This window comes from Protomyctophum bolini (assembly GCF_963924005.1).
Source record: "Protomyctophum bolini genome assembly, chromosome: 3".
NCBI classification, from domain to species: Eukaryota; Metazoa; Chordata; class Actinopteri; order Myctophiformes; family Myctophidae; genus Protomyctophum; species Protomyctophum bolini.
In genome coordinates, this window is record NC_137864.1 from 31630348 (window position 1) to 31646794 (window position 16447).

Consider the following 16447-nt stretch of genomic DNA (forward strand, 5'->3'; position numbering starts at 1 on the left):
GTAGTCTATAGGGAATGAGACATTACCCCAGGTGAAGGAGTTTAAGTATCTCAGGGTCTTGTTCACGAATCACGAGTGAGGGGAGGACGGAGAAGGAGATCAGCCGGGGAATCGAAGTGGCAGGGGCGGTATTGCAGTCGCTGTAGTCAGTTGAGCCAGAAGGCAAAGCTCTCTGTCTACCGATCAATCTTCGTTGGTCATGAAGTGTGGGTCATGACCGAAAGAATAAGGTCACAAATCCAAGCGACGGGTGGCTGGCATCTTGGTTTGCAGAAAGATGAAGCCAAATGCAGAGTCAAACACAGGAGCAAATTTAAGGTATTTATTCACAATATGGTGAATTGGAGAATGTGGAAGGTGGCATGGAAAACAAACATGGAGGCTGAGGAGAGCAGTCAAGGCAGGCGGCAGGCAGACGAGCAGGCAGTAGAACAGGTGAGCTGGGTTCTGGAGGAGAGGAGAAGAGCTTGAGTTGCAGGAAACATAGGAGCAAAATACTAGGAAATATAACTAAACTATAACTTCACTAGAACGTAAACACTGGAGCTACCATGAAAGGTTGTGCAAAGATCTGGCGATGAGTGGAGTGAAGACCAGGGCTTAAATACTGTCAGGGCTGATGAGTTGATGGCCGGCAGGTGTGTCAATTGAGTGCGAAGAGGTGACTGGAAGCTGGGAGGAAAGCTGACGCCCACACACAGCCACAGTATGGCAACACAGAGCCACATACTGTGACACATCTCCCTTAGAGATAGGGTGAGAAGTTCAGTCACGTGAGAGAGACTCGGAGTAGAGTCGCTGCTTCTTCACCTGGAAAGGAGCCAGCTTACGGCCAAGCTACACCGGGCATGTGTGCGTTTGATGTAAGCGCACTGCGCGCACAAAGTATGCGTGCGAAATGCCCCGGCTACACCAGATCTGAGGCGCGCGGCAGATTTGTGCGGGACCTTCCGGGAGGATATATAGATATGTGCGCATGGGGGCATACGCACGTAAAAAAATTAGAACCGATCCTATTTTTAGAGCACGCATAGGATGGCCCGGATTGGGCCGCGGTATCCGTGCGTCTGGTGTAGCTGGTATCATTGACATATATTGGTCCTATCCAAACGCACTGTACGCACGCAGTAAACGCATGCGCGCAAAATTGCCTGGTGTAGCTTGGCCGTTAGGTGGTTTGGGCATCTGGTTAGGATGTCTCTCGAGCGTCTCCCTAGTGAGGTCCTTGATGCATGTCCCACTGGGAGAAGTGGTGTGATTGTTCGGGAAAATATCGTATCCGGGGGAAATACATCTGACGGATGTAAGCCTGGGACCGAGGTTAAGCGGAAGAGCAGAAGGCACGCTCCCACCTGCCTCTGATTGGCCTGCCAAACGTCCAGCATGTGGAAGCTTCTGTGGCTTCCTTCCCTGTAAGATGGCAGAGATGGTATCGGCGGGAATGTGTCGGTCAGGAACATCCGTCAGATGTATTTCCCCCGGATACGATATTTTTTGACCAATCACAACACTTGCTTCATTCACGGAGATGTAAACAGATTTGTAAAGCGTCAACGTCATTTTTCCTTGAGTGGCCCAAATCCCGCAACTTCCGCCCCAAAACAAATGATACCGTCTCTACAGCATAGGTCTTGCCCAGCGTGTTTCCCAATCACGCTTGGGAAACAGGTGGATAGTGTTTTGTAGTGGAGCTGGCCTTGGTGCTGGACAGGTGAGATGTGCTTCGCCAGAGTTTGTCTCTGTCCATGGTTCTGAAGTATCTTAACTCGCATTATTGGCTTCATTATTCACAGTGGCCATTTGAAAATGAGAAACATGGTTGCATACTATGAAAACCTGTACCTCCGTGTGTTAGTCACGCCTATATGCTCACCAAGTCTAGTGGTTCGACTCCCGATCCCGACAGCCTTTACTGCATGTCACTCCCCCATCTCTCTCCCCATTTCCTGTCAGCCTACTATAAAAAATATAAAATAAAGGCGAAAGCCGCAAAAGAACAACATAAAAAAACAACAACAACAAAACAGATTCTTCATCTTGATAATCTAATTGGTTTAAGAAGCATAAAGGAAGGGAATATTCCATTAGTGTCTCAAATAGTACCCTTGAACTGGCCCCGTCCATTTACTTGAGTACTCTTTTGAATACATGGTTATGTAACACCAGATTGATCCATTTTAAAAACAGATTCTTCAACTTGATAATCTAATAATTGGTTTAAGAAGCATAAAGGAAGGGAATTTGCCATTAGTATCTCTTTGCCAATGAACAAATAGTACCCTCGAACTGGCCCCGTCCAATCACGCCGGTCACCGTATCCAATTTCCTGTAAACAGACAGGACTGTCAGGAATTCGCAGTGGTTTTGAGCATGCACTTCTATAACAAAAAACATCGCATGGATGCACCTGGGACGTATCCTCAGTGATGTATCCCAAGGTCTTCTGGCGCTTGGAAGGACTATAGGCTCTGTGAGTTGTCTCCTGTCCGGGCCCCTCCTACGTCTCACCAGGTCCACTCCTGCTCTCATCAAGCCCAGGACCTGTGCGTTGCACCAGAGTCCCAGCACCAGGCACTTCATTCAGGAGTGGTGGATTCCTAAGCCGCAATGTAACATGTAAGCGATTGCGGCAACCACACTTTTCCAAAATAGTTCAAATGTGCACTTGCAGTTTGGGCAACTCGAAAGCAAACTCCACATGCCCCAACATTTTATTTACCTGCCATAGTGTCAATCCCTTATCCCTGTGTCGGATCGGTGGTTAGACTGGCATTTTCACAGATACTGATACTTTTCCGATACCGATACAGTATCGGGACAATCATCTCTAATTGTAAAGCGCTTTGAGCACTTGGAAAAGCGCTATTAAAAAAAGGAATTCATTACATCTGACGTCAAACCTCAAACCCTTAGATCTCCATATATGGAGCTGACCTGTTCTGACATTTTATATGTTGATCTGACCTCATCAAATCATGTACACTCAAGACATACTCCATATATGGCCAGTACAGAATTCATTCCATATGTTGATCTCACCCCCCATGCCAAAGCACCAGCGCTCATCACTCAGCAGTCTGCCGTCACCCAGGCGGATGCGTACACGTGACCTCGCCCTTTAGGATATATAACAGTGCAGAACAATATGTTGTAGTATGATGCTTTGTCAAAACCTTTTACTTGGCAGACTGCATAGATATTGACCCTGAAAAGAAAACAATTGCTCTAGTCCTACACTCATTCACCTGAATGTGTACATCTCCATAAATGCTTGTGCAAGCGTGTGCGTTTTCATTAAATACAGATTTGTGGCAATTGTTGCCACAAATTGTTTTATCTCGTTATATCTCAGCTATGTGGAGAGATAATTCTCCACAAGATTATTTTAGGGTTCCCTCACAATACCCCATGTGAGCGAGCTCTGCCTAATCCTCCATTTATATTTTGTCAGGGGGCTTTTTACAATGAAAGAAATTGGTTAAACTAATTCCGCCCACAGGCGGTTTAAGTCAGTATACAGTCATGGTGGACCCTTTCAAGCAGCATTATTACTTAATAGTTAATATTATAATTAAGTTTGTCCTCCAATTCATTTAATTTATCCCCCGGTCATACCAGCTCGTTTCTGTCTCCAAGTCCATTCCTTCCCTGACTTATAGCAGCTGTGCATGTGCATAGTGCCTGTATGTGACCTCGGACACACCAAACAACTGCTTATGTGCATTGTGCATGCATTTAAGTGTGTGTGTTCACAGTTAACAACTTCCTCTGTGACTCTGCGCTCTTCATAAGAAATGAACTGCCCTTGGTAAAATAGCTGCCCACCATACAGAGTTCAAATCCACTGCTGTGTTTCTGGCTTTGTCGAGTGTCTATACAATATATATACAGACACAAACACAATTCAGAGGCGAGTTTTAGATCAGCTGGTTACCCTGCTTTGTAAAATAAATGAATTAATCATAATGTGATAATATTACAGTATATCATATACTGTAACCTGTTCAGCACTACTGTTCAACACAATAAGCAGAAATGTTTTAAGCAGAAACAGACAGAGGGTTTAATATGCATCCGCAGACGGTATCAAAGGAGGACAAAATTCACAGCATCCCCCCCCCTCCCCTCTCTCTCTAGATCAGTTACTTTGTCTCCCTCACTTTCTCTGCCCCCTAGCTGTCTCACACGCGGGTTTTTTTCTCGACGCAAAGAAAGAAATAGGCTGCATGCGGACAGAAAAGTTGCAGTATACCGTTAAGCGATGTAACTATAATAGTTAAGGGAGAAGCCGGGAGTCGCTCAGAGCGTCCAGATCAGCACCACTGACAGCGAAGTGCATCACTTAATTATAAGTGCATCACTTACTTATCACTATAGCTAACCATTGGATACGTGTACGTCGATAAACGAACTGTTTTGGGAGCGCATATATACGCAAATTTTATTATAGCCTAAGCCTACATATAGTTTTTGGATATTTCAGAGGAGTAACGTCTTTCAAACCCCGAAAAAGTAAGTAAACTCTTCCATTGATCGTTATTGTTTCGGTTGTTTCCTAGTTAACCGCGTGGGAATCATCATAAAAACCATTTGAGGCGATATATAGTCTATACACAGAATTCTAGGCATGCATAAATAATCGCAACACGTTGTTGAAGTATCTATTCAACGGCTGAAAAGATGAAGCATTGTGGCATTAAAATGTAATAATTAGATTAGATTAAATAGTTTGCAGGAGAGACTATACGGCGATGCTGTCACAATTATCATGTTTCAAGGCTCATGGGCTCATTATCATTAGCAGCTTTGGTGTGTAATATACGCACTCCGGGACAAAAACATTGACTGTTCATTTCTTGTGTCAGAGTTATGTGGTCGGTACACATACCAAAATATATTACAAATAAATGAAAAAAGGAATGGAAAGATCACGGCCCCTCGCAATGACATTCTAATAGAATTCCATTAATTTTGTATTTGTTATATAGCCTATATATATATATATATATATATATATATATATATATATATATATATATATATATATATATATATATATTTGTCTTTTATTTGAAAGTGAAAACGTGTTAATTTAATATGGCTTCTGCAGAAATTACTGTCAACCACCTAATGTCATATACCGTATACTTTCAGAGGTGGATGGCAGAACTTTACACTTCACTTTACAGGTGTGTGTGTGTGTGTGTGTGTGTGTGTGTGTGTGTACATGTGTGCGCGACACACACACACACACACACACACACACACACACACACACACACACACACACACACACACACACACACACACACACACAGTGGCCTCTATGAACCCCACCATAATTATTTGAACTTGATCTCTAGCTCTTATCCAAATCCTGCAAAATTGTCGAATAATTGCAGATCAGCTTCCTTTACTTTACCTTGCATGTTAAGTTGATGATTGGTTGCGTCATCGTGAGATCTGGAAAATTACCATCTGCTCATTAATCATATATACCTTCTCCTACTCCAAATTATGCCTCTCAGTTTATTCTATAGAAGATAATATCTCGGTGTACCAAGGCTCTTCAAACCGTTGATCCTAAGAAATCTATTATTAAGACAATTAAGTTGGGTCTTTTGGTTTTTTATTCTATATCTTTCTGTTCCACTGGGTATCGCATCGAGTGTACTGAGCAGTGAGCACCATTTTTTACCTCTCTATTTCTATTGTGCCGTTCATAGAGTCTGTTTGGGAGAAAAGAGTGATCCAAATACCAATACCCAAATTGTTTGGCTAAAAATCAGTCACTGTCAGTCACTGTTAGACACTGATAAATTATCAACATTTCTTCTGACTGCAAACTCTGGGTTCAGACCCTTGCACAGCAATAAACCACCACTTCTGTTGTGACTGACCTTGGATGAGACAAAAACAGTGTGCTGCTCTGTCTCCAGTGCATTTGACACTGTTGATCATTACTTGCTTTTCCATAATAATGTAATGACCGGTGGGTTTCTGATCTGAAGTATAGTAGCCATGACCATCATTTGTTATTCATAACACCCCGCACAATAACAATTGATTCCAAGGCGGATGCTCAATGTAACTACCGCTAACACCCATGGTGTTTCCCTAAAAACACACAACATAAATTATAAATTAAAGACGTGAAACAGCATAGCACATTAATCCCCATAACACATTACCATCTAGAAAGGGGTGCTCTGCGGAGCACATACAGTAGAGCGCCGAAGTCCTGACGTCACTCGCTCGTCCCCTCGACTCCCCTGGTTCACGGAAGTAATTTCTCTATGGAGACAGGCAGCGTTGTGGTCCAAAAATAAACAAGCTGTCTCGTCGTTATTGTGTTATTGTCAGTGAGGTGTGAGTTTGCGACAGTCAGTCACTCATATATGATACAGTCTGTTTCTAGCGAAAATGTAATTAATTCAGTAGTAACAATAGCGTTTTCTCTCAGTCAGTTGATTCTTCATATCCATATGAGTGAAGCGGCCTGGATGATTAGTTTATTATTATTATATTAACAGTTATTATATGAGACGATCTAAAATCCCCCGATGGGGATTACAATGCAAATAAAAAGTACATGAACCCATGGATTTGCGCCCTCTACCGATATTGACGTCAGACTTCGGTGCTCTATTGCCTGGCAGAGTATGTGAGATGCAGCCTTCAGGAGTACTGAGTACATGAAGCTCCTTGGGGAAATAGTGTCCTTAAACGACATGGTTTCAAATCTAATTTGTAGCCCACCTACAGTATAGGCATGAAGTGAAAGTGCTTTTGTATAGTGTTCTGGATCATCATGCTCCAACGATTAGCTGTCACTGCAAGTCCGTACAGTTTCTCAGTCCTTAAAAATCTGCATTTACTTTTTATGCTCTGCAATTTAACATGCTGATATGGAAACTTAGACAACACATCAGGAATCACATTTGTCCTCAGAACAGAAGTGAAGGTCTTTTGTAATATCAAAGTAAGCCCCCTTTGCTCGACTCCTCACTCCGTGTTAAGAAGGAAATAACACTGTAAAGACTGTATGAAGACCTACTGTAGACACAGTGTTAATCTCTTCCTCCATCAAGGTTACCATTATGGAGCCTCTAAACCAGACGGGCTGGGAGACCCTATCAGCGGACTTCAAGTCTTCCTCTCCAACAACATCCTCCTCCTTCCTGTCTTTGCCGCCTCCCTTCTTCTCCAACCTGTCCTCCAACGTATCAACTTGGAGCATGCCATTCCAGGGCAGCAGCACGCTGGTAACGGCGGTCATCTCTCTGACCGTCTTTGTGGTGGGAATGGTGGGCAACACCCTGGCCATCTACGTGGTGCTCCGCTATGCCAAGATGAAGACCGTGACCAATATCTACATCTTCAACCTGGCCATGGCCGACGAGCTGTACATCATAGGTCTCCCATTCCTCACGGTGCAGAACGTGCTCTCATATTGGCCCTTTGGCTCGTTCCTGTGCCGCGTCGTCATGACCGCAGACTCCATGAACCAGTTCACGTCCATATTCTGCCTGACGGTGATGTCTATCGACCGCTACCTGGCTGTGGTGCACCCCATCCGGAGCACCAAGTGGAGGCACCCCCGCGTGGCCAAGGTGGTGAGCGCGACCGTGTGGATCGTTTCCTTCGTGGTGGTTCTCCCTGTGGTCATCTTCTCTGATGTTCAGGTATAGAGAAACAGCATTCACTGTCATCCTTCATTCTTGGGATGCATTTAGACTTTAGAGCAGTGCGTGTTCAACCTTTTTCATATCAACTTTGAATATTGTTGTTATCGAACAGGCAAACGTTGGTCAAAACAACAATTCTTCTACATTCAATTCAAATTGTGTAGACTTCTTGTAAATTAAGTAATGTTTAACAATAATTTAACTCTTGAGAGCAAATTTTTTATCAAATGGACCCAAAATAAGGGTCTGTTTGGTTTTATTTCACACTCTTAAGAGTTAAAGAAGGGTCCATTTGGTTACCAATTTGCCATCATTTAGCTGTGGACCACCTGGAACCCTCTCAAAGAACCACTGGTGGTCCCTGGACCATTGGTTGAGAACCACTGAGGTAGAGAAACAGCATTCACTGTCATGTTTCCTTCTTATGATGCATTAAGAGGGTTTAGAGCACTAGAAAACCATCATTTATGATCGCTCTTTAACAGAAATAAACTGTAGACTATCAAATTTCTCTAATACAACTTAGACAAAAACAGACATAGCCTTTATCTCACCTTGACACACAGCCAACATCTAATTCTCCCCTCAGGAAATGTTTAACTCGTGTAACATGAACTGGCCAGAGCCCAAGGATGTGTGGTCAACAGCCTTCATCCTCTACACTGCAACAGTTGGCTTCTTTGGGCCACTGCTTGTCATCTGTCTCTGCTACTTGCTCATCGTTGTCAAGGTGTGTGCATGTGTATACTGTGTGTATGTAAAAAAAGAAAAAAAAAGAATGTGTGGAACTGTGGACGAATAGCTAATATTAGTAAGATATCATCATTGTCATTTCCACACTACGTTGTGTGTCATCGTTACCATCACCATCTTCTCAGCATCACCATCATCGGCATCGTCATCGTCATCATCTAACTGTTCCGCCTTGTCCCCAACATTATCACCATTGTCATCTTCTTCATCTTCATTATTCTCATCATGTTCATCATCATGCTGCCATCGTCCTTCTCATATCTACGTCCTCATCGTCACTACCACCCTCGATCTTCTCCACGTCCGTGCACCTTCAACATCCTCTCCCTCAGCCTCCAATCTCCCGCCATCGTTCTCCTTCCTCTCCGTCCAGGTGAAGTCGGCGGGGGCGCGGGCGGGCTTCACCAAGCGCCGCAGGTCAGAGCGGAAGGTGACCAGGATGGTGGTGGTGATCGTGGTGGTGTTTGTCCTCTGCTGGCTGCCGTTCTTCATCATCAACATGGTCAACCTGGTGTTCATCATCCCGGAGTCCAGTGTCTCCGCCGGCATCTACTTCTTCTCCGTCATCCTGTCCTACGCCAACTCCTGTGCCAACCCGCTGCTCTATGGCTTCTTGTCGGACAACTTCAGGCAGAGCTTCAGAAAGGTATTGACTGCCTATAGGACTCCTGTGTCACGTCATCCGTCATCTCCTGTCATGTACTTCTTCCAGCATGATGTGGAGCTGAAGTTGAATCCATAAAAAATTACTTAAAATATAAGTGCAAAACTCCGGCAGGAGGCATACCCTAATAATAATAGCAATGTATGCACTTCACATTACTACAAAGAGCCATGCATGTAGTAGCGTGGCATGTGATCACGGATTCACTGTATATTTTAACATGCATGCATAGGTTATCAACTACAATGCAACTTTTGTGAGTTGGGATTTCAGTGCGCTGGCATAATGGCATGCATATGAGTACATCCATCCAGAGCTACAAGAACGTTGTAATTGCCAAGTAGTGTAGATCGCATATACATCAGACAGACTGTGTCCGATGGACTAGCTTTGGTCTGTAGCGTCATGGGATGCATATCCCATAGCCTGGAGGGAACAGTTGCTCTGTGATGATTAATTCACAAAAATGACAGATTGTTGACAGTTGTTGACTGTCAACTGTTGACAGATTTGAAATATTTGGGAATTGACGCTGATCTTCCTATAGTAGTTTGAGATATTAGCCCTTTCAATTTGGGTCTGTTTTTCCACAGGTGCTGTGTGTGCGGAGTCGTAAGCATAAGGCCAATGGTGTAGAAGATGGGGATCCCAGTGCCCCGCGTACAGAGAACCTTCAGAGCAGCCAGGTGTGTGATGTTGGGTCTGAATGTGTATTTTTATGTGCATGCATGGACATGTCTCTCCAACACTACAACCCTGTCTGAACCTTCCCTAAAACATGCAGGACAATGGTCCACACACATCCAAGACTCTTCTTCCTCCTGAATCCAAAATTGTGGAAACTCCCCATTGCAGTTAGAATTGCAGTTTCACTCTCAATGTTCGTAATCAGAAGACGCACCCAGGGCCGTGTTAACATCCGAGTGGACCCTAGGCAAAGCCAGATTCTTCTTCCGTTTTTTTTCTTGTTTTTTTTACACAAGTTTGGATCATTAAATTGCAGTTTACAGCAGCATAATGTCAGACAGATACAGTGTCACAGATTTGTTGTACAAATTATGTCATTGTCCAAAATGACTTGAGAGCTACACAAGTATAGTAGAATTTTGTGAGGACCATTTTCCATTTAAGAATTGAAATGCAAACGTGTGTTTGCTTGCACATGTAGGCCTACTGTATATGCGTTTGTGGAGAACAAATTTCAGTGAGATGGAGAAAAAAGGTGATGCAATCACAGGTAATGTTTGGTGGCTGCATAGATGAGGCAGACGATCTTGGATGCGTTAGTGTGCTGCTGTTATCACCTACAGCACAGAGCCATATAAACTGTAAACTGTCCCATTATATCCAGCGCCCCACCCGGGCTGTCTAGTGGTGCTCTTGACTCTACTAGCTGTCTTTTGGGTCTGAGTGCTCTGAATGTTTCTAGGTTCATCACAGTAACGTCGGCACCTGTGTCAATCCTGAATTTAGTGTGCCCTATTTTTATCTGTTCTGACCAGTTATCTGTGCTCACTGCCCCCAGGTAAAAGCTTTCCTCATCCTCTGTATTATCCTGAGTGACTTCTCTCACTGACCTAGAAAAACATAGCCTTTAATCCCAGAGAACCTTTCACTGCTTCGTCTCAACCTGGTCTCAGCCAACACAGTGTATTTTTTGACATTCCGTTTTTCTCCAAAGTTGAATGTTGCCACTACTGTTGGAGCAGCCATAAACTACACAGGTTCATCGCAATGTTCTGGGCATGTTCTGCAGTCACACCTGTGTGTGATTGCAGCCCACAGAAATCACAGGACCCAGCTCACACACACAAATAAAGTTGAGTGAAGTCAAGAATACCTAAACTAAAGTCTAAATATGGTGAAACACCGGACTCCAAACATTAAAAATCAATCGTACTGTGGAGGTACAGAAGTATATTTCAATATTTTGAATGTATTTTATTATTTATCTCACAATAGTCAACTTTCACCACTAGAAATTAGCATATTATCCATATGTCATGTTCAGAAGTAATGGATAGTAGTGGATATAAAACATTTTAGCACTGGAGGGTGGATATGGAGGGGCTTTTAAGACAGCAACTGCTTGGTGTGTAATGGTGAGGAAATAGGGGTGTTGAGGGTGATATGGTGGTGCAAGGGGTGGGATAGGGGGGCTTACAGGAAAATGGAGGTGGTGGCTGTCGGTATATGGGGTGGGTGTATCGGGGGGGGGGATGATGGCGGGTGGGGTGGGGTTTATGTGGTGGGTATGGTTTGTTTGGGTTGGATTGTAAACTTTAAACCAGTCGTTCTCAAACATTTTCATGTCAAGGACCCCCAAATTGACATGCATTCTGCAGACCCCCCACATGAAAATATTTTCTGCTAGGGAAATGTTTTGAAGATTTATCAAAATGTTTCGAAAATAGCCGATCTACAAGCTCAAAATGGGCAGTAATGGGACGTGTTTGTGAGCTTGTAGCTTGTAGATACTATTTTCAAAGTATAAAATGGGATTAAAGTGGTAAGATGTTCCATATTTTGCTGTGGACTGCCTGGAACTTCCTCAAGAACCCCTTGAGGTCCTCAGACCAAACTTTGAGCATCATGCAGAGGGTGCTGTTTTTCCTTTATGTTTTCAGATTGCACTAAAAAAATTAATTGTATAATAAGCAAAGTATAATGTTTTAAGGCATATTTGTCTCATTAGCTAGGGTTCCTTTTAAGAACGGTTGGTGAATGAGGCCCAATGTGCTGATTTCAGCAAATTTACATTGATGTCTAGTGGTGAAATTTGACTAATGTGAGATAAATAATAAAATACATTCATGAATAAAATGTGCTGTTCACTTCAGAAGTACCTCCACAGTACTATTGATTTTTAATGTTTGGAGTCTGGTGTTCCACCATATTTAGACTTTAGTTTAGGTATTCTTGACTTCATTCACTCAACTTGAAGGTGTGACTGCAGGCAAGGCCATGGAGTCATGCAAAACCACATCCACCTGGGTGAACACAGGTAGGAAAGTGAATTCCCAATGCCTTATATGGGGATTGGTGGGGCGGTTCCCTATGGTAATTAGGAGGATAATTAGGATATATGGGGCGTCTACCTATGAATGTATGAACTGGCACACCCCTTCAAGTTACGAGGATTTGGATTCATCATCATCATAAGAACATGCTTATGAACAATTCTGCCTACTTAAGAACGTTTCATGAATCTGAGGAATTCACTAAGAACTTATTGCCCCCCCCCCCCCCCTCTCATTAGCAGGCAACTGCAGCACTCTCTCTCTGTTTCTGGCACAGCAGCGCACAACAGCGCCCCTACTGATACTCATTCTCGTGCTCATTAACGTCACAGACAAACATAGGCGGGCGGACACGGACATTGCTGGTTGTAGGAGTGGTTGCACCACTCAAAAATGTCCTAAGTGGGTCGAAGAACAAATTTCCTCTTAAGAACCTTCTTAAGAACGGTTGCCGCATGAGGCCCATTGAGGGATGCAAAAACCTTCTTATAAACTTCTGGTTCTAAGAACAAATTTCCTCTAATGAGGATGCATGTTGGAGCCCGTTAGGAACACAGAGGTGGTATGGAGTCAAGAGCCTCATGGCCAACATTGTTTGGACAGACCCTCTTTAATCTTTAAAAAAACTCTTTTCTCTTTCTCTTTTCTTTTCATTTTATCTTTTTTCTTCCATCTTTCACATCTCTTCCTTTTCCCTTTCTTCTCTCTCTCTCGCTCTCTCTCTCTCTCTCTGCTGTCAACTGAAGATATCTCCTCACCTTCCAGCCTCGCTCGACCCTCACACAGCAGATGCAGAATTGCACCAGATGCAGACCTCACCCGCAACTGGCCATGCCTCTGCCCCCGGTGCAGGAACAGCAAAGCACACCACCACAGTGACCACAGTTTACTCATTGCCCAAGGTGATAGTCCCGGCTGGAACACTGACCATGCCTACCACCATCGCCTCAGCAGCAGACATGAATCGTGATCTTTAAAGGTCTCGGCTTTGCAACTTGGAAAGCGAGGAAGTGGAAGAAAGGAGGTTCGAAAGGAGGAGCTTTGTGTTTGGGATTTCTACGGAGCAAAACAGAGAGCGGTGGAGATGTGTTGAGTTGTGCGGCAGGGTTTGGAGGTGTGATCACAGACTTTTGGTATTTTCAGAACCAGATAATTAAGGTATCTGCAGTGCAGTAGCGAGATGAGTTGGATTAGGCTGAATACAATATTCATGACTGACGTTCTTGAAAATGAGGTGAGGTGAAAATGGCAGATTTATCAGACCGCCGAGAGCAGATGATATCGTTTTAGCTTCAGTAACATACTGTACTGTGAATCAAATTACCATATGTGTAATCGACCTCATTGACCAATCAGTAAGCATTTTATGAAAGCCTTATTTACACAATAATCAATAAGAGTACATTTAAATTGATTGATCAGCAACATCATTGAACTACAGTAGCTACTTGTACACAAACACCCACATGTATCAACCCCTATCCAGATGGAAAAACATCCAGGATGATGTACATACAGTACATACAATATTTGCTGCTCAGTAATAGTGTAAGCGACGTGGGTATAGAATAAACTCAGTTCGATACAGGTTCTCCACAATAACTTTTACTTTGAACTCTCACGTAAGCAGAACAGTACAGTCCAACACATGTCAACAGCAACGGAACAGAATGACTGACAGGACGTCCCCTCTCTTCTTCTACTCCCATTTTTCCTCTCCCCTCTAACTTTACACCACAGCGCCCCTAGCGGGAACTACCAATATTGTCATGGCTGAGTTTCACCCTTACAACCAAAGTCGGGAATACCATACCTCTGAGATGCTTAGGTCTCTAAATGTATGCTTTACGTAATCTGGGATGTTTTTTACACCACATACTGTATATGATGAGATTACAGAATCCAAGATCTGTGGAAAACAAATACAGTGGAATGAAAATGGGTACAATAATTTGAAGGTGATGTCTTAGCCGTCTGCTGTAGGTCTTGCACCAGAGTCATGGTGGGTTGAAAACGTAATGGAGAGAAAAATAAATAGAACCACTTATTTTCTATGCAGACAGTGAGGAGTACATCTCCCGTACTTGCTCGTTAGGCATACGTTATGCACTCACATGCATAATGTAATGTATCGTTCATCCCGCCAGGGAGCTTTTGGCACTTCCCCCTGCTCAACTTTGTCTACACACAATCCTCGTTGACTCTGAGAGTTAAAATTAGCGTCAATTTATATACACTCTCTAGATGTGTTTTTGCTGTAGCCTATATGACTCACAGTTGTTTTGGTATGCCTTGAATGATTGTGCAGACATATCCGGCGATAGCCAGCCCTGTTCTACTTTGGTAAAAGGAGTGTGGACAAGTTTTTAGAGCTATTCCATACATGGTACCAACCTCTTATCACCTCGATACAATACAAAACAGTGAGGTGAAAACACTGCATACTGTTGATTTATAAGACAGAATCATCATTAGAATCATCACTGTGTCATTTTGTCATTACATCACTGCATCATCATTGCATGACATACAGAAACACACAATTTACACCATGTACCATCATGTCTTTCTCTCTTCCACCCTCCCTCTCTGTCTGTCTTTCCAAACAGAATATACTATAGGGCTGTATAAATATAACAAATGATAATATCATGATAATTACAAGTCCACAATACCATATTTATCACAATATTGAAAAAAGACAATTGAGCTGTTATGTAACATAGCTCTGAGTATAGCTTGTGATATCCACCCATCTGTGGTAATTTAATGAGTTGCTCTTATTTGCTTGTTTGAGGCTTTGCCAGATTTTGTCTCTTGGTACAGAGCTAGTACCACTATTAGTCCGTGAGCCAGGAGGGTTGGTCGGTATCAACTGGGTGGAATAATGCTCATAGTGATTTTTGTCTGACCTGGCACCATCAGACTAGCCTGGATCCATCCCATAGAAAGCGCCAACTCTCTGTTTCGCTACTAAACATTAACGCTGAGTTAACGCTGCTGGCAACACACACATCAAACTCAAAACAAGAAATGATGTATATGCTTACAGTACGTCTGAACATCTCAGTCTCTGTCCTTCTCTGTTTTCCAGTTTTAAAAAAACAAACATAATACTGCCACACATGAGGTCCAGGAGTGTAGTGGGCATCAACCACTTCTCTCATATCTCATAATATCATGTTTTAATAGTGTGTGTCTGCACGCGTTGTGCATGTGCATGTGTGTGCGCACGTGTCTTATGGCGTCCCCCCTGCACTTCTAAAAGTAGCACTACAACACTGATGAGGACGGTACAACACTGACGATGGTGTTACAGCGACCATCAGTGCAAATATTTGCACATATTCTGTTGAGTTTTCATGGATGTTGTAAAAATCTGTGAATCTGTGCAAATCTCTGCACATATGGTCACGGTGAACACAATCATAGGTTCCTATTGTAGATGCTATCACATGGGCCCAGAATTATACTGAAACGTTTTTATCGTGATATCACAAAATGTACAATATCTTGAACATAATGTTCAAGAGTTCTCATAGTGTCACTTTGGCAGAAAGGGGTGCAGCGGTGGCCTAAGGGTTAGAGTAGTGCCCTTGTTGCCAAAAGGTTGCAGGTGAGATTCCCCGGACAGGCAGGACAAATCTGGGTCGGGAAGTGATTGTAATCACTCACCCAACGCCGCTGAAGTGCCCTTGAGAAAGGCACTGAACCCCCAACTGTTCCAGTGGAGCTGCTTAGTGGCTAACAGTATAAGACTGTGGTTGTACCGGTCAGCTCCCAGGTTTTAATGTGTGTGTCTATGTGCAGGGCTGAAAATGTGCCCAGCTACTACCCTGGTGAAATAAAAGAGTGAAAGAAAGGGTGATGTGTCGTTTGTGATGCAGAAGAAAAGTGCCAGGTGCTTACAGTATTACAGTACATCTGTATGTATTCTTAGAACATAGCTTGCAATATAGTTGTCTAAGCTTCTGAAGCAGTCTTTGTGTTCTTTCATGCTGCTCAGTGACTCAAATGTGTAGCCACTTTTTGAAAAATTAACACTTGATCATGCTGCTATTATGCTAGTGTGTGTGTGTGTGTGTGTGTGTGTGTGTGTGTGTGTGTGTGTGTGTGTGTGTGTGTGTGTGTGTGTGTGTGCGTGCGCGTGCAAGTGTGTGTTGTGCATGTGTGTGTGTTATACTCTTTACATTATTGGGTGCAGCAGGAAATTATGAAGATAGATTGATGAAAGTGTTAAGTTTCTCTGCTTGGTCACTTAACATTAACTGTACAGTAGCAATTTTTTCTTTATGGCAGGGATCAGGAAATGTCATCTATTC

The 16447-nt window shown here is 43.2% G+C and overlaps 1 protein-coding gene across 1 annotated transcript; it reads left to right on the forward strand.

Moving 5' to 3' along the window:
• The first annotated feature begins 4501 nt into the window (after positions 1 to 4501).
• On the forward strand, positions 4502 to 15448 carry LOC308312886 (somatostatin-like receptor.1). Its single transcript, XM_080759653.1, has 6 exons — positions 4502 to 4512; positions 7092 to 7685; positions 8278 to 8418; positions 8815 to 9087; positions 9699 to 9791; positions 12872 to 15448. Exons 2-6 carry the CDS (start codon positions 7101 to 7103, stop codon positions 13100 to 13102), a joined length of 1323 nt encoding a protein of 440 aa, XP_080615779.1. The 5' UTR covers positions 4502 to 4512; positions 7092 to 7100; the 3' UTR covers positions 13103 to 15448.
• Positions 15449 to 16447: the final 999 nt, after the last annotated feature.